This window comes from Podarcis erhardii, assembly GCF_964252035.2.
Source record: "Podarcis erhardii genome assembly, chromosome: 13".
NCBI lineage: Eukaryota > Metazoa > Chordata > Lepidosauria > Squamata > Lacertidae > Podarcis > Podarcis erhardii.
Genome location: NC_138502.1, coordinates 3115405 through 3139526, shown reverse-complemented (window position 1 = coordinate 3139526; position 24122 = coordinate 3115405). Strand labels below are relative to the sequence as shown.

Below are 24122 nucleotides of genomic sequence, written 5' to 3'. Positions count from 1 at the left end.
GGAACTCCCTGCTTATTGATACCAGGCAAGAAACTTTGCCGTGCTCTCTTCAGTGCTTCACAAACGGTTCTCGTTTAGACAAGGCTACCCAAGGGATGCGGAACGCCGATGTGTTTTAATCCGGATTCCAGTTTGCTGCCGATTTCATCACTTGAATGTTTTAAAGAGTTGTTTCGACTGATCGTTTCATTCACTTGGTAAACCCAAAGTGGCCACCCAGTCAGATGGGCGGGGTACAAATAATAAAATTATCAAAATTATTTTTAGCTCATTGTTGTTTTCCAACACAATCAAGTGGAGTAATATATTTTATGAAATAAGTAAATAATCTGCCGGCCGATGCAATCCAAGCCCAGGTAACAGCTCTCCCGGTCCCCTGGGTTGGGTTCGGGGGGCAGTTCAGCAAAAGCCCCCCCCCCCCAAATTAGCAGACACAAGGTGAAGTTTGACACATCTTTAATTAAATTCTGACACATAACGCACATGAACGCAATGCCCCACGCCCTGGGGGAAGACGCTTGTGGGGTGGGGAGTTTAATGTATTTTTTAAAAATACCCATCCTTTAAAAAAACACTCACACACAGAGAAGGAACTTGAGGAATTATTTAAAAAAAACAAAAAAACAAAAACCAAGAGCTAGGGATATAGACCCAGATGTTGATATCCCATTTCCCTCAGTTAGTGGCAATGGTGGAGGAGCGAGGAAGGGTATTTTAGTAAAATTCACCCTTTTTCTAAGCTGCTGCTGCTGCCCTCCAGTGTTCTGGATTCCAATCCAACCACCCCCAGCCAGCACAGCTGACTGGAGGCTGATGGGAGTTGTAGGCCAAAGCATTTGGACGGCACCTGCTTGGTTAAGGCTGCTGTAACTGACCGGGGGGGGGAGAGGGGAGATGGCACATAGCTAAGACCAGCTTATAGGTTTGGGGGAGCCCTCAAGGCAGGGAAATGGTGGGGCAGGTGGTGGAGAGAAGACAGAGACGTGCAGAGAGAAGACAGAGATATGCAGAGCGAAGACAGATATATACAGAGCGAAGACAGACACAATCCGCTTCCGCTTTGAGAAATGCAGGGTTGATGTTTGAAGCCACCAACCCGCAGAGGAGAATTGGGTTGGGTTAGGGGGGGAAGGAGGGAGGGAGGCAGCCAGGGCAGGACAGGAAAGTGGGGCAGCAGGGAGAAAAAGTTAGGGAGAGTTAGGGGCTTGAGATGCACTGCTGCTGCCCCCGAGACACACAGCAGGGTTTCTATGGCCAAAGGAAAAGAGGGCTGAAATGAACGTCAAGAAATTCCTAGAACAGAAGGGTTGGAAAGGCCCCAACGGGTTGTCTATCGCAACCGCCTGCAACTCCGTGATAAAGGCAGCAGGAAGTGGGGTGCAAAATGTGAGCGGTTGAGGAGGCGGAAACCCATAGAGAAAACCAACAAGGAGACGGGGGGGGGGAGGCAGAAGCCATCAGCAGTCCGTGGTGATCTTGGAGGAGAGCTCCTGGATCCGCCGAGCGCTGCAGCTCTTGCAAAGGATGTGGCCGTCCAGCGGGTAGCAGCCTCGGCCTTCGCCCTCGGAGGAGAGGAGCAGCCCACACTCCTGGAAGGGGAGAGAGAAGAGAATTGGTGGCTGGTATCCGTCCGTCTCAAGAGACAACGGAGTGCGCCTCCAGGGGGAAAGTCAAACCTCTGCATCAGCAGCACTGAAGTGACCCCCCCCCGCAGGTGCAAGTGTGTCTGGGGGTCCTGGGCTGCCCAGATGACCAGACCCCCCTCTCGGCCTCGCAGGTGTGGCCCAAAGGAAAGCATGGGTTTGAGACCCATCAGCTCCTCTCACCTGGTTTAGCCGGCCAGTCAAAGCCATTTCCCGGTATTGTGGCCGCCGTCGCACGCTGAAGCTTCTAGAAGCCCCAGGTGAGTGCGGAGTGCAGGTGGGGACCAAAAGGGAACAAACTACCCAAGAAGGAACACAGGTGTCCCCCAACCAGAGGTCCTCCTCTTCTCTAACAGAGCATAATGTTAACCTGCGGAACACCCTCCCACAAGAGACAGGGATGGCCACTAACCTGGATGGCCTCAGAAGAGGACTGGCAAAGACACCGGGAGCCCGGCCAAAGTGGTCTCACCTCGCATTTGTAGCAGCCTATGTGAAAACTGCGGTCCAGGGCGACGATTCGCACGGTCTCCTCCTTTCCAGGCTCTGGCATGATGGCATTACCACAAACTGAGCAACGGGGGGCAAACTTCCTGCCGGGGGGGGGGGTGGAGACAAGGATTAAGGCATTTAGAAGCGAATTTTCTCCCGCTTTTAGCTCAGATCTGCTAGAGGAGGGAGAATATCCGTACGTCGTCAAACCTGCGGAACTCCCTGCCACAGGAGATGCCCACCAACGTGGATGGGGTTAAAGGAGGATGAGACAAACTCCTGGAAGATAGGGCAATTTGTAGGTTTTAAAAGCTGTATTTCAAATGGACGTAAAACTTTGGACTTTAGGGAGAATTGTGGGCGAATCAGAGTTACCATCTGCTCTGAAGCCCAAAGCATGCTGGGAGGAGAGAGCCATGGGTGCTCATGAACCCCCCCATCCCCATCCAAGAAAGTTCCATTTAGCAGAAACTTGGGGGGGGGGGGAGAGAGAGAGATTTACCGGTGGAAGTCTTCGATGCAGTGAATCTGGCTGGTGGCATCAACCGTGAACGGCACGCCATCGAGGCAGCGATGGCAAACCACACAGGTGAAGCACTGTGGGTGGTAGGCTTTCCCCATCGCTCGCAGGATCCGGTCCATGATGGGTTTGGAGCACATAGAACATTTTTCCAAGGTCACCTGGCGAGAGAAGGGAAAGAGGGAAAGGGGGCTTCAACCTACAGACCGTGCAGGATAACAACAACAACAACAACAACAACAACAACAACAACTACAACAATAATAATTTATTATTTATACCCTGCCTATCTGGGGTATAGCCCCAGCCACTCCAACAAAGTATTAAAATATAGTGGTCTGTTAAACATTAAAAGCTTCCCTAAAGAGGGCTGCCTTCAGATGTCTTCTAAAAGTCAGGTAGTTGTTTATTTCCTTGACATCTGGTGGGAGGGCGTTCCACAGGGCGGGAGCCACCACCGAGAAGGCCCTCTGCCTGGTTCCCTGTAACCTCACTTCTTGCAATAAGGGAACCGCCAGAAGGCCCTCGGAGCTGGACCTCAGTGTCCGGGCAGAACGATGGGGGTGGAGATGCTCCTTCAGGTCTACTGGGCCTTTGAGGCCGTTTAGGGCTTTAAAGGTCAGCACCAACACTTTGACTTGTGCTCGGAAACGTACTGAGAGGCAATGTAGGTCTTTCAAGACTGGTGTTATGTGGTCCCAGCAGCCGCTCCCAGTCACCAGTCTGGCTGCCGCATTCTGGATTAGTTGTAGTTTCTGGGTCACCTTCAAAAGTAGCCCCACGTAGAGGGCATGGCAGTAGTTCAAGCGGGAGATAACCAGAGCATGCGCCACTCTGGTGAGACTTCACCCACCCACCTGCCAGGCCCCCTAACCCCCCTGCCCCACTCACGATGTAGCAGGATTCGCAGAAGGAGCGCCGGTCGATGGCGTAGAACGGCTGCCCACGCAGGCGGCATCGGCAGGTGGCACAGGTGAAGCACTCCACATGGAAGACCTGGTCCATCGCCACGCAGCCCGTCCCGTCGCCAACCACATTCTCCCCGCAGCGGGCGCAGCGGCCTGTCAGGGAGGAAGGAGCGCATTCGGAGGTCTTTTCCGGGGTCCCCGCTCCCCCCAAATGCCCCTGCCAGCAACTCTCTACAACCCAGCCCGACTTTGGGCAAGGGAAGCGTTCCCCAGGTCCCGTCTGCAGATAGACTGCCCCTCAGCATGGAGGCTCCACCAGCAGCCGAAACTGACACAGCTGCAGACCGGACCGCCCCCCTCCCCTCTCGGCCTCTGCGGACCCCAGTTTTGAAGCCGCGCCACCAAGGAGCTGTCATCTCTCGGGGTGCCAAGCTCGGCCGCAGGCTTAAGAAAACCTCACCGAAATACTCGCCCGACGGAGGGTTGTTCATGTCGTACACCAGCTTCTTCGTCAGCCGGTCCAGCTCCTCTTCCGGACGACTGGGGGGAACCTGGTGAGTCGAGATGGGGGGCAGAGAGAAAGAACCGTGAGCCCCCTCCCTTCTCAAGCCACCCATAGCCCTCTCCTCCTCCGTGAATCTGCCTAATCCTCTTTTAAAGCTATTTAGGTCGGTGCCCATTCCTGTGGCAGGGAGTTCCGCCGTCTAACTATGCCCAGCACGAAGGAGGACCGTCTTCTATCTGCCTCGAATCTCCCAACATCCAGCTTCGCTGGTTCCCCACAAGTCCTAGAGCTACGAAAGAGAAGGAGGGAACTTTCCCGCTTCCTCCAGGGTACGGTCACTTTTATAAACCTCTTAACGTGTCTCTCCTTACATTCCTTTGGTCCAAACTAAAAAAATTGCAAATGCTACAGCCCTTTCTCCCTAGGGGAGTCGATCCCTCCCCTTGATCCTTCCGGCTCTGCCCTTTGTGGAACCTTTCCCAGCTCGACAATACTGCAGAATCGTAGAGTGAGAAGGGGCCCCCCAAAGGTCATCCAGCCCAACCCGCCTGCAACGCGGGAATCACAGCTAAAGAATTGCTAACGGGGGGCCATAAAGCCTCTGCTGGAGAACGTCCAATGAAGATAAATAGATAGATAGATAGATAGATAGATAGATAGATAGATAGATAGATAATGATTATTATTGATTAAATCTGTATACTGCCCTTCACCCAAAGAACCCCAGGGCAGTTCATACATGGGATGAGGATGATGATGATGATGATGATGATGATGATAAGAAGAAGAAGAAGAAGAAGAAGAAGAAATTTTATTTATACCCCACCCTCCCCAGGGCGGCTAACACCCGATATAAAAACAAATTGATTGAAATACAACTTAAAAACAAGATTAAAATACAACATTAAAACATTAAAATACAGCCTCATTTCAATGGAAACTCAAATAAAAAACTTTTCTGGGGATGAAAACGTCAAGTCTTCACCAAGGCTAACTAAATAATTAAATTAAATTAAATTAAATTAAATTAATAATAATTATTAATTAAATTTGCATGCTGCCCTTCATCCAAAGAACCCCAGGGTTGTTCAAATATAGACTATTATTATTACTATTTTTATTATTTCTTAAATTTTTGTATTGCCCTCTATCCAAAGATCCCCAAGGCTGTTCAGATATAGACAGATAATAATAATAATAATAATAATAATAATAATAATAATAATAATAATAGATTAAATTTGTATACTGCCCTTAGAACCCTAGGGCAGTTCAGACGTGGACAGATGATGATGATGATGATGATTATTATTATTATTAATTGTCCTTCATCCAAAGACCCCCAGGGCAGTTCAGATACATACAGGTAGATAATGATTGTTTATTAAATTTGCACGCCCCACCTTCCTCTGAAGTTCCCCAGGGCAGTTCAGAAACAGAAGCTTCTTGTTCCTCTAACCGTCGACCACAGAAACATTCCCGCCCTCTGCAATACCCCCTCTCCCCACTTGACGCGAAAACAAAATAAAACCTGCCGGAATCTCTCGTGACTTGAACGCAGGACCCCCCATACAAATGCCCCTTGCCTGCCTCCCCCCAGGGCCCTCCTCTTACCTGGTGCTGAAACCTCAGTCCTCCGCCCGCCGCCGGCGGCATCTGCGAAGCCACTGCCATCTCCTCCTTGCCCGGTTTCGCCAACCCGGGGTGGTACTGTCCCACCGGCGCTCCGACCTTGCCAGGGCCCGGGTAGAACTCCCCTTCGGCCATCCGCCGGCCGTACGACGGCGGCTCCGGGTACCAGGGCTCGGCGTCGTGACCCCGGGGCCGGCCGACCACCTCCGAGGCGTACTGAGGGGGCGGTTTCGCCCGGTAGCCCAGCCGGGGGGAGGGCGGTCCGTACGCCTGCTCCGCCCGGCGCTGGGGCTGGTTGTACCCGGCGACTGGCTGCGCCACCTTGACCTGGACGTTGAAGGGCGGGCCGGCAGACGAGGAAGCCGTGGCGTACGAGGCGGGCATGGGCTGAGGGTACGGTTTGGCGGCCGCGCCCGGCCGGTGGTAGCTGGCGGCGTAGGGGTCCCCGGAGACGGCGGCACCGACGTACGGGGCAGGGGCCGGTTGCCCGCCATAAGGGGCACTCTTGGCGTAGGCGTCGAACCCCGGAGGCTTGGCGGGGGCGGAGAAGGTTCCGGAAGGGCCCGGTTTGTAGGCAGAGGCAGGCTTGGCGATGCCAGCCTGAGGGAGGCTGTGGGAGAAGGGAGCAGGCTCCAAATTCTGTGGGGGAAAGAAGGGGCAGGGATCAGGGACTGGCACAAAACTGGCGAACGATACCAGCGAGGGGTGTGCCACCACGAAATAAGTGTGGAAACCTCCATCGTATCACTGCCTCTGGTTTTTTTTTTTAAAGGGAATAAAAGCTTTTTAGCATTTCTTAAATTCTTAAACCAGTGAGAGATAAGGAATGGAAAGAAACACCGAAAGAAACTTAAAGTACAAATTTAAATCCATACAATTTAAATTGGCTTAATCTTAATCCAATGAGACTGAAGACGATTCACCTGAGGTACTGGACAAGGTAGTAAAACACTCTTAGACCTTCTGGATCGTTGGACTGATTTACATCAATAAGAGAACCAATTTGGGATGTGGGAAAAGAGATGTGTTCATCACCAATTACCATATTTTTCGCTCTATAGGACGCACCCGACCATCGGACGCACCTTGTTTTAGAGGGGGAGAACAAGGGGGAAAAAATTCTCCCCCTCTCTGCTCAGCGCCCCTTCAGCAAAGCGGCAGGAGAAACGGAGCCCCCTTTTTCCCTTGTTCTCCCCCTCTAAAACAAGGTACGTTCTGTGCGGCCAAGGTGCGTTGACCTGAAGCCTCCGGAGCGCAGCGGGAGTTCCCGCTTGGCTCCGGAGGCTTCGGGTTCCTTTCGACCTGCTCTTTGGGGCTGGCCCCCCCCACCAGCCCCAAAGACCAAGTCAGGGAGCAGCGCAAAGGCTGCGCGCAGCCTTCCCGCTGCCCCCCGAGCTTGTGGGGCTGGCGGTGGGGGGACGCGCTGCTTTCCCCCACCGCCAGCCTCAAAGATCCCTGAAGCCTTCGGAGCGCAGCGTGAGTTCCCGCTGCGCTGCGCAGGCTTCGGGTTCCTTTGCTGAAACCAGGAGAGTCTCACGCTGCGCTCTGAAGGCTTCAGGCGGCTATCCCTGTAGCCTGGAGAGCGAGTGGGGTCAGTGCGCACCGATCTCTCTCGCTCTCCAGGCTTCAGCAAAAGCAACGCGAAGCCTCCGGAGCTCGGAGGGAGCACTCCCTCTGCGCTTCGGAGGTTTCGCATTGCTATCGCTGAAGCCAAGGAGCTTGCTTTCGCTCCATAGGACACGCACACAGTTCCCCTTAATTTTTGGAGGGTGAAAAGTGTGTCCTATAGAGCGAAAAATACAGTACATTCGTGATTTCACTGTCATCGACTATCCTCTTTAGCTCTTCCATCACACTTTTGTGTACATGGGCTTCTTTTCTGATCATGACATCGTTTTTATAATTGCTGTTTTAGCATATCTCAGTTTCCCGTCAGGGCGGAACTCGAACTCGAGGCCGAACTTCGCCTTGTGCCCAACATAATAACGCAGACAGAAGTCTCTCGCCATGGCCGCATATGCCACACCGGCCCGCCAAGACACCCGCTGCCTCTATTACTGTATTTTTCGCCCTAAAGGATGCACTGAAGGGGAAATCTGTGTGCGTCCCATGGGGTGAATGCAGGCTTTCGCTGAAGCCTGGAGAGCGAGAGGTGCGCACCGACCCCTCTCGCTCTCTAGGCTTGCGGACAGCAGCCTGCAGACCGAAACCCGGGGAGCACAGCGGAGCACGCCCCGGGCAGATATCTGCAAGCCTGGAGAGCCCTTGCGGATAGCAGCCTGTTCCGGGGGCTGGGGTCAGGGGAAGCTCAGGCTTCCCCCGCCCCAGCCCAGCGCCTGGGGGGGAAATAATTTTTTTTCTTTATTTCCCCCCCAAAAAAAAACTAGGTGCGCCCTATAGGGCGAAAAAGACGGTATATTTTTTACTCTCATGCCCCTGTATCTCGACAACGACAGCCTTATGAGGTCCTGTCAAATTCCATGGCGGAGTCGAGATCCGAACCTGGCTCCCTAGCGGCCGCATGGCCAACTTGATTTCTGCTTTTTAAAAAAATGCTTTGGGCAAAATTGGCAGCGGCGGCAAGTCCTTGAACCTGTTACAAGTCTTCCAACACCAGTAGCAGGGCTACAGGTAAACCCGGCTCTGAATCTCAGAGTTGTGAGTACGGGATCCATGTTGAGCAAAAGATTCCCGCCTCGCAGGGGGCTGGACTGGATGACCCTTGTGGTTCCCTGCCAACCCTACAATTCTAGGAGGGTGGGTAGGCACAGGGGTTAGGTATCACCCCCCCCCCAATTCCCGGACGGTGTCTCTCACCTGCCTCTCGCCGCGGCGCTGCCGGGCGCTCTCCAAATCGGCCAGCATGCTGGTGAGGGAGTCTATCTGGACGTCGATGCTGGAGGGGCGGGGAGGACCTTGCTCAAGAGGCGCCCCCTGTTGGAAGAAAGAGAAGGGTGACGAGGGGCAGGTGGGCCGCCCCCTTCCGGAAAAATCCAGGGCTTCGGAGGTGGGGTGGTCTCTCAGCGCCGATCAGCCGATGGGCGGCGAGAGATACCACTCTGAAGCCTGGGAGACCCCCCTAACCCCCCCAAATCCCACCTACTGTTGGGTTAATAATAATAATAATAATAATAATAATAATAATAATAATAATAATTTATATCCCGCCCTCCCTGGCAGAAGCCAGACTCAGAGCTGCTAATAACAGTAAAAGTAACACAGTTGCCATAAAATCACAATCAATTAATTAAAATACATTTTAAAATCAATTCATTCTAGAATCAAATTCATAGCAACCATTGGGCTAGAGTTCTGTGAGAACTACCAAAGGAGGGGGTCAGACTGTGCCTTGGCCAAAGGCCAGGCGGAACAGCTCTGTCTTGCGGGCCCTGCGGAAAGATGTCAAGTCCTGCAGGGCCCTAGTCTCTCGGGACAGAGCGTTCCACCAAGTCGGGGCCAGTGCTGAAAAGGCCCTGGCCTTAGTTGAGACCAATCTAACCACCTTGCAAACCTGCGACCTCCGAAATGTTGTCAATTGTGGACCTCTCCGCGGGGCATACCAGGAGAGGCAGTCCTGTAGGTACGTGGGTCCTAGGCCGCATGGGGCTTTAAAGGTTAAAACCAGCACCTTAAACCTGACCCTGTACTCCACCGGGAGCCAGTGTAACTGGTATAGCACCGGGTGAATGTGATCCCGCAGCGAGGACCCCGTAAGGAGTCTCGCCCTGGCATTCTGCACCCGCTGGAGTTTCTGGGTGAGCTTCAAGGGCAGCCCCACGTAGAGCAAATTACAATAATCAAGCCTGGAGGTGACCGTCGCGTGGATCACAGTGACCAGATCAGGGTGAGAAAGGTAAGGGACCTGCTTAGCTTAGCGGAGATGAAAAAATGCCGCCTTTGTTAAAGCTGTGAGCTGCACCTCCATGGAAAGGGAGGCATTGAAGATTACACCCAAACTCTTAATGGACGGTGCTGGCACTAATTGCGCAAGAGATGGGAGCATAGCTGTCAACTTACAGATTTGAAAATAAGGGACCAGCAGCCTCGAAAATAAGGGATCAGCAGCCAAAATAAGGGATTTTCCAAGCACAGGTGTGTTCAGCTTCTGAGCCCCTCCGAGCCAAAGGCAGGAAGCCCAGCCAGCAGCCAAACGAAGCCTCAAGCGGTGGTTCCCACAGCGCAGCAACCCGGCAAAGGGGATGCAGCAAGGAAAACCCCCGTCCCCTCTCCGCTGGGAAGCGCTGAGCAAAGGCGAGTCCCCAGGCAACGCGGCCGATTTGATTGGCACCAGGCCTGCAAGCTCCACCCCCCCCCAGTCGTTCTCAGACTCCTTATTGGGTGAGCAACGCAGCCAAGCAATAACACTTGCACATGCACAAATAACGCTTGCGCATGCACAAATAACACTTGTGTTTGTGCAAATAACGCTTTCACATGCACAAATAACACGTGTGTGTGTACAAATAACGCTTGCGCATGCACAAATAACACGTGTGTGTGTGTGTGTGTGTGTGTGTGTGTGTAAATAACGCTTGTGCATGCACACAAGCTATTTCCGGTGCTCCTCCGACCCAGAAGTGGGCAGCCACATAGTGCAGCGCCGGTAAGAGCGGGCGGCGGCCTTAGTTTGGGGACCCCTGATCTAGAGCCAAGCACCAAAGAAATCATAACAGTGACTGTCAGGCTGGTCCTCAGATCTCACGAGAAATCTGATCCTGGTGCAATGGGGTTTCGGGCATTCGTGAATCCCAAAACCTGGTGTCACCACGCAAACCCACCTGCAAGCCCAGCTTACCTGCAAGGGGTACCCAGGAGGAGAAGCGCTGCGCCAGGAACCCCCAGATCCTCTCTCGCCTGCGGAAGAGTAATGGTGGTCACCGGTGGGGTCGTGAACATGGGGCAGAGGGCCTGGAGAAAAAGATTTTGGGAGCAGGGGGTGGGAGGAGAGAAGAAACCAAGGGGGAGGTTTATTATTTTCCATCTATTAAATAAAATTTACACACCCCTTGGGACGCGGGTGGCCCTGTGGTCTAAACCAATGAGCCTAGGACTTGCCAATCAGAAGGTCAGCGGTTCAAATCCCCGCAATGACGGGGTGAGCTCCCGTTGCTCGGTCCCTGCTCCTGCCCACCTAGCAGTTCGAAAGCACGTCAAAGTGCAAGTAGATCAATAGGTACCGCTCCGGCGGGAAGGTAAACGGTGTTTCCGTGCGCTGCTCTGGTTCGCCAGAAGCGGCTTAGTCCTGCTGGCCACATGACCTGGAAGCTGGACGCCGGCTCCCTCGGCCAGTAAAGTGAGATGAGCGCCGCAACCCCAGAGAAGGCCACGACTGGACCTAATGGTCAGGGGTCCAAGACCTTAAAACGGTGGATCCCAAACTTTTTCAGACCCCAAACTTTTTGAGCACCCTCCTTGCTCGGTCCCATAAAATCAGCCCAAGCGCCCCCTACCCCCCCCCCCATACAAGGAGCGTAATTCAGAATAGCAGCCCCCCTTAGATAATGGCATAAAATTCAACACAGTCACAACAAACTGCATATTCACTCAAAATCCAGTGAAACCTATTTCATGCAACAAAATTGATGAACCTGACCCACTGCTGCCCCCTTGCTTCTTAGCACCCCTCCCCCCTAGGTCATCCTGGAATTGGGTCCCCCCCCCCCCAAAAAAATCATTTATTCATTTTATAACACAAATAAACAACACAAACAGAAAAACAAACAATACAAACAAATTATCTTGTCCTTATTTTTTCTAAACATTGTTAGGTGAGCTTCCCCAAGTCCCCCCTATCTGATTTTCATTTTACTTCATCTTTAGCAGTTTACATATATCATAATTTCTAACCATTTTTTTTAAAAAAATCACGCTTACTTCAACCATAAAAATCTGCACATTTTATCGCTGACAAATGATACTGTTTTAAAATGCACTGTCTTCTACTTCTAAGCCTACAGCCTATACCCACTTCCAAAGCTATTCTAAGATTTAAATATGGTAATCCTGGAATTGCAGAGTTGTTAGGGGCACCCAAAGGTCATCCATCCCAACCCGCTGCCATGCAAAGAATCCATTGGCGTTCTGCGCCGCCACCTTACCTGGCACGGGGGGCAGGTCCTGCGTTGGCACGCTCATCGTCCCGTTGGCCTCCTGAGACCCATAGCTGGGTTGGGGGGCACCAGGAGAAGAAGCAAAACTCTTCTGGGGCTTGAAGGCGGCCGGAGCAGAAACTGTGACCCCAGCTTGCCCTGGGACCCCCACCTGTTTCGGGGGAAGCCAGGTAGGGCCAGACATCACGTGGGGGGCTAGGAAAAACGCAAAGAGAGAATTTTGTATTTTATTTTAAGAAATCTGGGCCTCAGAAGTTGCCACAGAGAGCTTTTTCTTTTCTCATTTTTTAAATTTAGTTTTAAATACAGTGGTACCTCGGGTTACGTGCTTTATTCGTTCCGGAGGTCTGTTCTTAACCTGAAACTGTTCTTAACCTGAGGTACCACTTTAGCTAATGGGGCCTCCCACTACCGTGGAGCAATTTCTGTTCCCATCCTGAAGCAAAGTTCTTAACCCAAGGTACTATTTCTGGGTTAGCGGAGTCTGTAACCTGAAGTGTATGTAACCTGAAGCATATGTAACCTGAGGTACCACTGTAAGTGACTTTTAGAAGACATCTGAAGGCAGCCCTGTTCAGGGAAGCTTTTAATGTTTGATGTAACCTGAAGAGGATGTAACCCGAGGTACCACTGTAATAATAATAATAATAATAATAATAATAAATTATTTATACCCCAGCCACTCTGGGCGGCTTCCAATAAAGTATTAAAATACAGTGGTTTGTTAAACATTAAAAGCTTCCCTAGAAAGGGCTGCCTTCAGATGTCTTCTAAAAGTCTGGTAGCTGTTGTTCTCTTTTGACATCTGGTGGGAGGGTGTTCCACAGGGCGGGCGCCACCACCGAGAAGGCCCTCTGCCTGGTTCCCTGTAACTTGGCTTCTCACAATGAGGGAACCGCCATAAGCCCCTCGGCGCTGGACCTCCGTATCCGGGCAGAACGATGGAGGTGGAGACGCTCCTTCAGGTCTCCTGGGCCTTTGAGGCCATTTAGGGCGTTCAAGGTCAGCACCAACACTTTGAATTGTGCCTGGAAACGTCCTGGGAGCCAATGTAGGTTTTTCGAGACCGGTGTTATGTGGTCTTGGCGGCCGCTCCCAGTCCCTAGTCTAGCTGCCACATTCTGGGTTAGTTGCAGTTTCCGAGTCACCTTCAAAGGTAGCCCCACATAGAGCGCATTGTAGTAGTCCAAGCAGGACATAACCAGAGCATACGCCACTCTGGCGAGACAGTGTGAGGGCAGAGGGGGTCTCATCTTGCGTGGAGCTGGTAAACAGCTGCCCATATTTTAATTTACAATCATACCACAGCTCATCCGAAGTTACAAGATCCCCACAGATTTCTGGACTTCCCCCTCTATGGGTTCAATGATTAAACCTTTTTAATGCATCTTTTTTAAAAAAATAATCCAGATTTTTTATAACTCCATTGCGTCCGTAGTTCTTGTTACATTAAAAGTGTTGTTACAGTTCTGCTAACGTTAGCAGAGAGCGTTCACGGGGCCCAGGACTCCTGGGTCCCTTCCGCAGCATCTAAACTCTTTGCAAGACAGCCTTGGACAATACAAGGAAGAATTTTTTTATTTTATTGCATTTCTATCCCATCTTTGAGGGACATGCCTGGTGCTGTGGGTTAAACCACAGAGCCTAGGGCTTGCTGATCAGAAGGTCGGCGGTTCGAATCCCCGCCACGGGGTGAGCTCCCGTTGCTCGGTCCCTGCTCCTGCCAACCTAGCAGTTCGAAAGCACGTCAAAGTGCAAGTAGATCAATAGGTACCGCTCCGGCGGGAAGGTAAACGGTGTTTCCATGCACTGCTCTGGTTCGCCAGAAGCGGCATAGTCCTGCTGGCCCCATGATCCGGAAGCTGTACGCCGGCTCCCTCGGCCAATAAAGCGAGATGAGCGCCACAACCCCAGAGTTGGCCACGACTGGACCTAATGGTCAGGGGTCCGTTTACCTTTTAACCTATCCCCACCTTTTTCTCCAAGGTGGGGCCAGTGCTTTTTCTTTCTTTCTAAAAAAAGATATTTAGGGGTACTCTCATTTTGACTCAGGAACACCACCATTTTATGGTTCAAACCGGGGGAAATAAAGTAAATGGATAAAAGTACAAAGATTCACAACATGTTTAGGGGTGTGCGTATCACCCAGGAAAAAAAATCACTGGTCCTCCTCCCTAATTCTCTACAACAACCCTGCGAGGCGGAATTTCAACACTCATTTCAGAGTAGCGAATGGATCATATATGCACCCCTCATCAGCATCATTCGCCAGTTTTTGGGATTTTAGTTTAGTCACAACAGAGATGCACCTTGAAGCTAGGAAACCAACTACCGTATTTTTCGCTCTATAGGACGCACCCGACCATAGGAGGCACCTTGTTTTAGAGGGGGAGAACAAGAAAAAAAAATTCTCACCCTCTGTCCAGCACCCCTTCAGCGAAGCGGCAGGAGGCACTGCGCAGAGGGGAGGGAGAATTATTTTTTTCTTGTTCTCCCCCTCTAAAACAAGGTGCCGTTCAAGGTGTGTTCAGTCCATAGCTGTCAACCGTCCCTTATTTGGCGGGAAACTCCCTTATCCCAGCGCCGTGTCCCGCTGCTGTCCCTTACTGATGATGTCCCTTAAATTTCCCGGGTTTCAAACGAAGCAGCTCCTCTCCCTCCCTCCCTCCCTGCCGACCAGGGAGGCTCCAACTGTGTTGCTTGGCTGCGTTGCTCACCCAATAAGGAATCTGAGAACGACTGGGGGGTGGAGCTTGCATGCCTTGTGCCAATCAAATCGGCCGCATTGCCTGGGGACTCGCCTTTGCTCAGCGCTTCCCAGCGGAGAGGGGACGGGGGTTTTCCTTGCTGCATCCCCTTTGCTGGGTTGCTGCGCTGTGGGAACCACCGCTTGAGGCTTCATTTGGCTGCTGGTTGACTAAAACCCCTTATTTTGGCTGCTGATCCCTTATTTTCGAGGCTGCTGGTCCCTTATTTTCAAATCTGTAAGTCGACAGCTATGGTTCAGTCGCCTTCAGGCAGCTACCTTGGAAGCCTGGAGAGCAAGAGGGGTCGGTGGCGGTGGGCCAGGCTTCAGTGAAGGCAACCTTCGGGTTCCTTTCGACCTGCTCTTTGGGGCTGGCCCACCGCCAGCCCCAAAGAGCAGGTCGGAGAGCAGCGGAAAGGCATGCAGCCTTCCTGCTGCTCCGCAAGCATCTCGGGGCTGCCGGGGAAGCACAGGTCCCCCCCCCCAGCCCCAAAGAGCAAAGAAGCCTTCTGCCATATGGTAAAATGTAAAGGGACCCCTGACCATTAGGTTCAGTCGTGACCGACTCTGGCATTGCAGCACTCATCTCGCTTTATTGGCCGAGGGAGCCGGCGTACAGCTTCCGGGTCATGTGGCCAGCACGACTAAGCCGCTTCTGGCGAATCAGAGCAGCGCACGGAAACGCTGTTTACCTTCCCGCCGGAGTGGTACCTATTTATCTCCTTGCACTTTGACCTGCTTTCAAACCGGCTGGCAGGAGCAGGGACCGAGCAACGGGAGTTCACCCCGTCGCGGGGATTTGAACCGCCGACCTTCTGATCGGCAAGTCCTAGCTTTAACCCACAGCGCCACCCGTGTCCCTTGGCTTCTGCCATAGCCGTGCGCAACCTCTCCAGCCGGGAGAGGCTGCGCGCGGCTATGGCAATACCCCCACCTCCTGCAAAAGCCCACAGGAGCCGCGCATCCTTTAAGGAGTGCGCGGCTCCTGCGGGCTTTTCTACGAGGAGGGAGAAGGGACTGACTGGCCGCGGAAAAGCCCGCAAGAGTCACGTGGAGCTTGTGTGCGGCTTTTGGGGTCTTTTCCTGCCTGCCTCCCCCCTGCATTCGCTCCATAAGATGCACACACATTTCCCCTTACTTTTTAGGAGGGGAAAGTTGCGTCTTATGGAGCGAAAAATACGTTAACCTTCCCCAAAATGGTGCCCTCCAGGTGGTTCGGACCCATCCGAGGCTGCCTGGAGGGCACCTGGTTGGGGAAAGGTGGATTCAACCTCAGATGTTCAGAAAATACACACCTTCTTAAGAACACACAAAAAAAACCCGAGGCCAACTGCGAAAAGCTGATGGTGCCGTAGTTGGAGTGCCAGACCAACGAATCTCGCTCCCCCTCTTTCTTTTTTCCTTTCTCCTCCTGTGATGAGGCTGCATTTTAATATTTTCAAGTTGTATTTTAATCTTGTTTTTTTAAGTTGTATTCATTCAACTTGTTTTTATTATTGGTTGTTAGGCGCCCTGAGCCCAGCCTTTGCTGGGGAGGGCGAGGTATAAATAAAAATTATTATTATTATTATTATTATTATTATTATTATTATTATTATTATGTGTGTGGCCTCAGGGGCTGGTCCCTGCCTCTCAGCCCAGCGGCGTAGCGTGGGTTGTCAGCACCCGGGGCAAGGCAAGTAATTTGCGCCCCCTAACCTGGGGCAAGGCAAGTAATTTGCGCCCCCTAACCCGGGGCAAGGCAAGTAATTTGCGCCCCTAACCCCTAACCTGCCGCCGCTGCCAGCTTCTTCTTGCTGCTGCCTGGGCTGGGGTATTTACAGTAAGGTAGCCACGGCGACGGCGGCGGGTCCGTGTCAGGTGATCTGAGGCGAGTTGCCGCTGGCGCTGCCGCCCAAACGACGCCGCTTGCCCGGAGGAGGAGGAGGGCAGAGAGGCGAGGAAAATGCAACATGGCCCAGCAGCTGCAGCGGCAGCGGGGCTGTGAGGAGGGGCTGCCTGTTGCGCCCTCCACGGCCCTGACGCGCGGGGACCGCGGCGAGCGCTGAGAGCCGCTGCCTGCCGGACGCCTTCAGCCCGGACGCGCGCACAGCTCGGCGGTTCCGCGAGACATGGGGCTCTGCTACAGCCTGCGCCCGAGGCTCTTCGGCGACTCCGGAGGCGGCGAGCGCCCCCCCCAGATGTTGCGCCCAGCCCCCCCTGCAGCCCCCATGCTACGCCACTGTCTCAGCCTGGCCCCTGGCTCCCTCGCAAGGCTGTTGTGAGGATGGAAGAGAAGAAGGGGAAAAACTCCCTCAGTTTCTCTGAAGAAAAAAGATGGGCTGTGGATGCAATAAGGAGAATCACCGAAGGAGGTCCAGACCGGGAGGATGACTTCAAGGTTTCAATAAAAAAATATAATATAAATCCTATTTCACTGGGGAAGTTTAGATGAGGAGCTTCTGGAGCAACCAAGGTGGGATAGAAATAATAAAATTGTGATTATTCCTTCTGCAAATGCCATGCAAAAATGACTTCAGCGAGGAGATTTGGGGTGTGGAAGGAAAGCACTTGCTACAATTGCACAAATGTGGGGTATAGAAGCACCCTTAAGCCACGTCACAGAGTGGGCTAGCAGATTTTTAAGGGGTTCATACCAATGAACCCCCCTTTTTTTGGTCAAAGCCAAATCTGGCTTCCCCCCAGCCCTCCTCCAAATCGCCCAGCTTCTCAGTCCCCCCCCTTAAAATCATGTCAGGATCTGCTCCGAAGCCACACCCAGACCCCTCTGGAAGCCAGTTATGGGTCGGGCCCCATAGGCCAGATTTTTAAGGCACTTTGCACATGCTCAAGGGGTTGTTCCGAGCTGGGACCCCAGCTCAGGACGAGGCCTACGGCTGCACCCCCCTCCTTGGAAGAACCCAGGCATCCGGGCCCCCAAACCCTCCGACCCACACAAGATCCCCAAGGCTGCTGCTGCCGCCCCACAAGTCTGGGCAAACAAGGAGGAACCCAGGCGTCCGAGCTCTCCCCCTCCATCTCCAAAGGGGCTCTCTGTCGCCCCCAAAGTGGGAGCGGAGAGCCCCCTTTTAGCCCCCCATGCACAGGGGGGTGGGGGGTGGAGGGAGAGGGCGTCCTGGGGGGCCAGCCTACTTTCACCCTAGAGAATATATGGGGACCCCCTCCTTGCAAGAACCCAGGCGTCCGGGCCTCCAAGCCCTCCGACCCACCCAAGATCCCCAAGGCTGCTGCTGCCGCCCCACAACTCTGGGTTGCAGCAAGGAGGAACCCAGGCGTCCGAGCTCTCACCCTCCATCTCTATCGCCCCCAAAGGGAGAGCGGGGAGCCCCCTATTAGCCCCCATGCACAGGTAGGGTGGGGGGTGGGGGAGAGGGGGTCCTGGGGGGGCCAGCCAACTTTCACCCTAGAGAATACATGGGGAGGAAAAAGGAGGAAAGGGGAAGAGGGCAGGGGACGCGCCCAGCTCGGAAATAGGGGGCCGATTTCCCCACCCCCCCAAATTGCATCAGGCTTGAATGCAATGGGTGGGGTGGCGGGGGGGTGTCTCCTGCAACCTCTCCCCCCCCCAGGGGTCTCACCTGATCCCAGGATCTGGCAGCTTGTGGGGTCGATCTTCCTTGCGCCCCAGCTCGATCCCCTCCCGGGCCGCGCGCAACTTTCTTGCAAACTTTCTTCCGCCCCGCAGAAAACTTTCTTTCCCTTTCTCTGCCCCCCCCCCTCCGCCTCCCACGCAACACTTTTTTTTTCTTAATGGACCCCCCCCGGGGTGACGTCACCGCATTCCAGAGCGTCACGTGGAGCCTGGGAATTCCTGCCACTTCCGGTGGGAGGAGGGCGAGGGGTGGGGTGGGGTGGGGTCTGGGAGGGGGCGGGGCGGAGGGTCCCCTCCCCTCCCCCCAATGGCCTCTCTTGGACTCCTGGGTTCCTCTTGGAAGAGGAGGTCTTCCTCTGCAGTGTTTTTTTAGAGTAAAGGGCTGGGGGGGGCAAGGGGGGGCAAGGGTGGGGGTGGGGGAGCAAGGGTGGGGGTGCAAGGGTGGGGGTGGGGAAGGGGCAGGACGCCTGGGTCCTCCAGGGAAGAATTGCGCCTCTAGGTGGGTCCTTTGGGAGGAAGTGTGTCAGGATTTTTGGGGGGGTGGGGGAGAAGGACTCCTGAGCCCTCTAAAAAAGGGGTCTGCCTCTAGTGGGGCGCCAGCTCAAGGGGCGGAGCAGGACTCCTGGGTCCTCTTGGTTTCATATGGTCAGTGTGGCTTGAATTTTGCCTTTAGTTTAAAAAAGTTTCTTAAAATCATAATAAAAGTGTTTTTCCCTGGGGGGGGGGGTACCAGCAGGGCAGGACTCCTGGGTCCTCTTGGGCAGGGGGAGGGGAAAGTAAGGTACAAGAGGTGGGGGAGGGGAGCAGGACTCCTGGGTTCCCCTGGGAAAGGGGGGTGTGCGCCTCCGTGGCCCGGACGCCTGGGTTCCCTTCTCCAGGAAAGAAGGCCTGGTGGGAAGTCAGGATTCCTGACCTTGCTTCGGAGGGCAGTTGGGCCTAGTGGGCGGAGGCAGGCTTGGAAAAGGAGAGGGGCTGGCGCTGTTTCTTGTCCGTCCCCCCCCACCTCGCCTAGGGAGCTGTGATGCAGAGTTGCGTGTCTGAGACAGAGACTGGGTGTGCCAGTCTCCCAGTCGGTCGGGGTCTGCATGTCCTGGCACGCCCGGCAGGGGAGCGGATCCCATCCTGCCTCTTCCGCTGTCTGCCTTTGGCAGTGAGGAATCTGCGGTCAGAGCTCTTGCGCCAGCCTTCCAAGCACACTCGGACTACAAATCCCATCGGCGGAGGGGTGGGCTGGATGGCCTTTGGGTGCCGTGGGATTCCGTGGCCGTCGCAAGGGGGGGTCCAAGCTCACCCTTCCCCAGCTGAGGACCCTTCAGGTGGCCTGGACTACGAATCCCATCAGGGAAGGCCGGTGTGGCACAGCGGTTAAAGTGCTGGACTAATAATAATAATAATAATAATAATAATAATAATAATAATGTTGTGAAGATTAAATGAGAACCACATGCGGCATTTTTGAGTTCATTGCAGGAAAATGGTGGGATTGCAATGCAATGCAATACCATTAAGTGCCATTAAATTAAATAAAATAATTAAATTAAATGGTTGTAACTAAACTAGAATTCCAAAACTGTTTGGTGATTCTAATGAGAGGTGTGTAAATATGCCCTGCTACCCTGAAATGAGAGTCGACACTTTCCCCTATTTCATTTTTTGCCTTGAGGGGCGACGTGTGGGGTGCCCCGTTAACTTTAGAACAACAAGCCTGTGCGGTAGGTCAGGCTGCCTGATATATTTCGTGGCAGAGTCGAGATCTGAACCCGGATCCTCGGTGGTTTTGTTTTTGTTTGCCGTGGATGAAATTGGCGGCGGCGGCTCATTCCTACAGCATAGGTGGCGCATTGGGTCAGTGCGCCAGAAGGTTGGTGATTCGAGCCCACCCACGGGCAACGGGGGTGGGGGGCAGGATTCCTGCATCGAAGCGGGTTGGACTAGATGACCCTCAGGGTCCCTTCCCAGGGGCTGATGGGAGTTGTAGTCCAAAACATCTGGACGTCACCAGGTTGGGAAAAGTGTCTTAGCTAGCCAAGGAAGGTCCCCAGAACCTCTTTTTCTGTTTCTAACGCCAGAACTAAGCACTTAGACGCCAGAACTAGGTATAAAGAAACCAGGGCATGTGCAGAGTGCAAAAGACCCTAGGAATTCTTGATGGTAAGAGCCGTTTGATAGCGGAATGTACTCCCTCATGATAAGCTCTCCTTCCTTGGAGGCATTTCTTTTTATATATATATTATATTTTTTATTCTTTTTCCATAACAAATTATACACCCCAAACACCTTTTTTACATTCAAATTCCTCCTTATTGACTTCCCTCCTCCCGCCTGAAAAACCTTCTTAGTACTTACTTTCTCCACATTTCTTAAATTTAAATTACACCACCATATTATTAATTAATTTTTTTACAATCTAACAATATTCCTCCCTTTTCTCTTCACGGAGCTTCCTTAAAACTTACAAACGTTATCACTTAATTTTTGCATATATTCAATAAATTTCATCCAGTCTTCTGTAAATCTTTGATCACGTCGGTTCCGGATCCTTCCTGTTAGTCTATCGAGTTCCGCATAATCCATCATTTTCATTCTCCATTCTTCAATCGCAGGTAACTCTTCTTGTTTCCACTTCTGGGTCATTAAAGTTCTTGCTGCTGACACTGCATATAAAAATATCTTCCTATCTTTCTTATCTATCTCAGTACCCTTCCTTAGAGGTTTTTCAAGGCCTCCTGCCAGGGATTTTTTAAGCTCTGATTCCTGCATTTCAGCGGGGCTGGACTGGATGATCGCTGGATACCCCCCCTCCCAATTTGCAAGCCTACGATTCACATTCATATATACGCCTGAAGGTGATCGGGAGAGGCTTCCGAGGAAGGAGGCGGGGATTTGACCTGCCAAGCGAGCTCACATATACACCCCCCCAAAGGGAAATGGACGTGAATCACTGTCCCGTTCGCCCTGGCACACTCCCAACCTTATAGTGCCCTCTTTATCAATCTTGGCTGCGGCTCAAACGCTTTAATAGACACTGGAGAGCCGGAAAGAGCAAATATTGCCGCAGCTCTGTGTGGGGGATGAGTCGGGGAGGGAACGGTGGGGTGGTGCAGTGGTTAGAGCGCAGGTCGGTCCTTTACGTCGGGCCAAAGAAGCCTTGGGGGGGGTGAGGGGTGGAGAGAGGGCTATAGATCAGGAAAAACAGGCATCTGGCAAGGAAAGGGTTTCTCCAGCCGGCTGCCACATTGGCACTCTGGCGGTCTGGAGCGAGGCCTGGTCCACAATCTTCTTCCGCCCAAGGCAAGCAAGCGTCTATTTTTAAGGCTGGACACGCCCCCCCTGCTGACCGCTGCAACGTTCTGTGAAATCCGAAATCTAAATATAATACGAATCCACAGGAGTCCTTTTGCTATTTCGGACCTGGGAACTTCTTCCAACAGCTCACAAAGTCTCCCCAAACTCCCCAGCTGCCCCCAGGAACTCAATTCTGCCTTTGCAGGTTTTCCAGACATCCCACCCACTGGTGGGAAGCGGGTGGCGCTGTGGGTTAAACCACATAGACCAGGGCTAGCAGATCAGAAGGTCGGCGGTTCGAATCCCCGCAATGGGGTGAGCTCCCGTTGCTCGGCCCCTGCTCCTGCCAACCTAGCAGTTCGAAAGCACCTCAAAGTGCAAGTAGATAAATAGGTACCGCTCCGGCGGGAAGGTAAACGGCGTTTCCGTGCGCTGCTCTGGTTCACCAGAAGCAGCTTAGTCGTGCTGGCCACATGACCCGGAAGCTGTACGCCGGCTCCCTTGGCCAATAAAGCGAGATGAGCGCCGCAACCCCAGAGTCGGTCACGCCTGGACCTAATGGTCAGGGGTCCCTTTACCTTTACCTAGCCGTGTAAGGGACACAGGTGGCGCTGTGGGTTAATCTACAGAGCCTAGGGCTTGCAGATCAGAAGGTGGGTGGTTTGAATCCCCACAGCGGGGTGAGCTCCCGTTGCTCGGTCCCTGCTCCTGCCAACCTAGCAGTTCGAAAGCACGTCAAAGTGCAAGTAGATAAATAGGTACCACTCTAGCGGGAAGGTAAACGGCGTTTCCGTGCGCTGCTCTGGTTCGCCAGAAGCGGTTTAGTCCTCCTGGCCACATGACCCAGAAGCTGTACGCCGGCTCCCTTGGCCAATAAAGCAAGATGAGCGCCGCAACCCCAGAGTTGTCCACGACTGGACCTAATGGTCGGGGGTCCCTTTACCCTTTTCCTTTACCTAGGTTTTCCAGACACCCCACCCACAGCACCACCCAAAAGCTTCCTATTTATTTCATCTCAACCCTGCGAAGTAGATGAGGCTGAGAGAAGCAGCGACTGGCCCTAACGCCAATGAGCCTCATGGGTCCAGTGAGGGAATTCAAACCCGACTCCAGTGCTCTAACCACTGCGACAAACTGGCTCTCAATAGGGAGAGGGCCGTTTATTTGCTCATTTCATTTTGATCCGACCAACGAGCGGAAGGGGGTGTGCATGGCTCTCTCCCCTCGTCCTGATATCCTTGTGTGGTAGGCCAGGCTGAGAGATGGTAGCCAAGGCAGAATTCGAACCCAGATCCCAGTCCAGCCCTCTACCATGGGTAGGCAAACTAAGGCCCGGGGGCCGGATCTGGTTCAGTTGCCTTCTCAACCCAGCCTGCGTATGGTCCGGGAATCAGCGTGTTTTTACATGAGTAGAATGTGTCCTTTTATTTAAAATGCATCTCTGGGTTATTTGTGGGGCATAGGAATTCGTTCTTTCTCTTTTCCCCCCAAAATATAGTTCGGCCCTCCACAAGGTCTGAGGGACAGTGGACCAGCCCCCTGCTGAAAAAGTTTGCTGACCCCTGCGCTAAGCTACATCTTGTTTAAAAAGTAAAGGCAAAGTTCTGCCTCTGGAACCGTGCAGAATTCGCACTCGTCTCAAGCCAGCTCTGGGATCCAGCATGCCCATTTCAGCACGGCTAAGTCTCTCCAGCGGCATGTTTTCCCGACACAATGTAGGAGGAAGACCAAGTGTGAGGATAACTCAGTCCGTGGCAGATGGCAAGGCCTTATTGTGTTGGCACCCCAGTTATGGCTGTTCACATTGCAATCACTGAATGCTCTTCTGCATGGAACTGGAACAATATCCTCTCACCTAGAAAGCTAGTCTGTCAGCAACGAGGGTGAAACCGAGTCCCCCCCCCCCCGACACTGCGGCGGGTTGAGCTAGAGGACCCTTTGGTGTCCCCATCAAACTGTGTGGTTCTGTGATTTTATAACAGGCCAGGTTTTAGCGCATGAGAACCACCCTCCTGCTATATAACAGTCCAGAAAGGGGTCAGCAAACTTTTTCAGGAGGGGGCCGGTCCACTGTCCCTCAGACCTTGTGGAGGCCGGACTATATTTTGGGGGGGGAAATAAAAAATGAATAAATTCCTATGCCCCACAAATAACCCAGAGATGCATTTTAAATAAAAGGACACATTCTACTCACGCTGATTCCTGGACCGTCTGCAGGCCGGATTTAGAAGGTGATTGGGCCGGATCCAGCCCCCGGGCCTTAGTTTGCCTACCTATAGTCCAGAGAGACAGGTTTGCTATCTCACCTGCTGTTTGGAAGAACTGGAACAGAAGAAGAGCAGAGGTTACAAGGAAGGAAGGAAGGAAGGAAGGAAGGAAGGAAGGGCAGTGAAGGTCCTGTGTGAGTGTCTGGAGGTGGTTGGAGGATGGATGGCAGCTAATGGATTGAGGTGGAATCCTGACAAGACAGAAGTACTGTTTTGGGGGGACGGGGCAGGCAGGTGTGGAGGACTCCCTGGTCCTGAATGGGGCAACTGTGCCCCTGAAGGACCAGGGGCGCAGCCTGGGAGTCATTTTGGACTCACAGATCTCCATGGAGGCACAGGTCAGTTCTGTGTCCAGGGCAGCTGTCTACCAGCTCCACCTGGTACGCAGGATGAGACCCTCCCTGCCCGCAGACTGTCTGGCC

At 53.1% G+C, this 24122-nt stretch overlaps 1 protein-coding gene and 1 pseudogene across 3 annotated transcripts; both read right to left on the bottom strand.

Moving 5' to 3' along the window:
- Positions 1-439: 439 nt before the first annotated feature.
- Positions 440-18356, bottom strand: TRIP6 (thyroid hormone receptor interactor 6). Of its 2 annotated transcripts, none has more exons than XM_081835716.1 (10): positions 18135-18356; positions 11799-12005; positions 10496-10554; positions 8518-8634; positions 5683-6339; positions 4024-4114; positions 3547-3716; positions 2638-2816; positions 2116-2236; positions 440-1589 (listed from the first exon to the last, which is right to left on the bottom strand). In XM_081835716.1, exons 2-10 carry the CDS (start codon positions 11992-11994, stop codon positions 1458-1460), a joined length of 1722 nt encoding a protein of 573 aa, XP_081691842.1. In that variant the 5' UTR covers positions 11995-12005; positions 18135-18356; the 3' UTR covers positions 440-1457. The 2 variants fall into 2 exon arrangements, with proteins under 2 accessions (XP_081691842.1, XP_081691841.1); XM_081835715.1 differs by having other exon boundaries at positions 10496-10608; positions 18135-18349.
- Positions 6551-7742, bottom strand: LOC309328369 (protein mago nashi homolog pseudogene; annotated as a pseudogene). The gene is made up of 2 exons: positions 7502-7742; positions 6551-6785 (listed from the first exon to the last, which is right to left on the bottom strand). The product of its transcript is annotated as a protein mago nashi homolog pseudogene (transcript).
- Positions 18357-24122: the final 5766 nt, after the last annotated feature.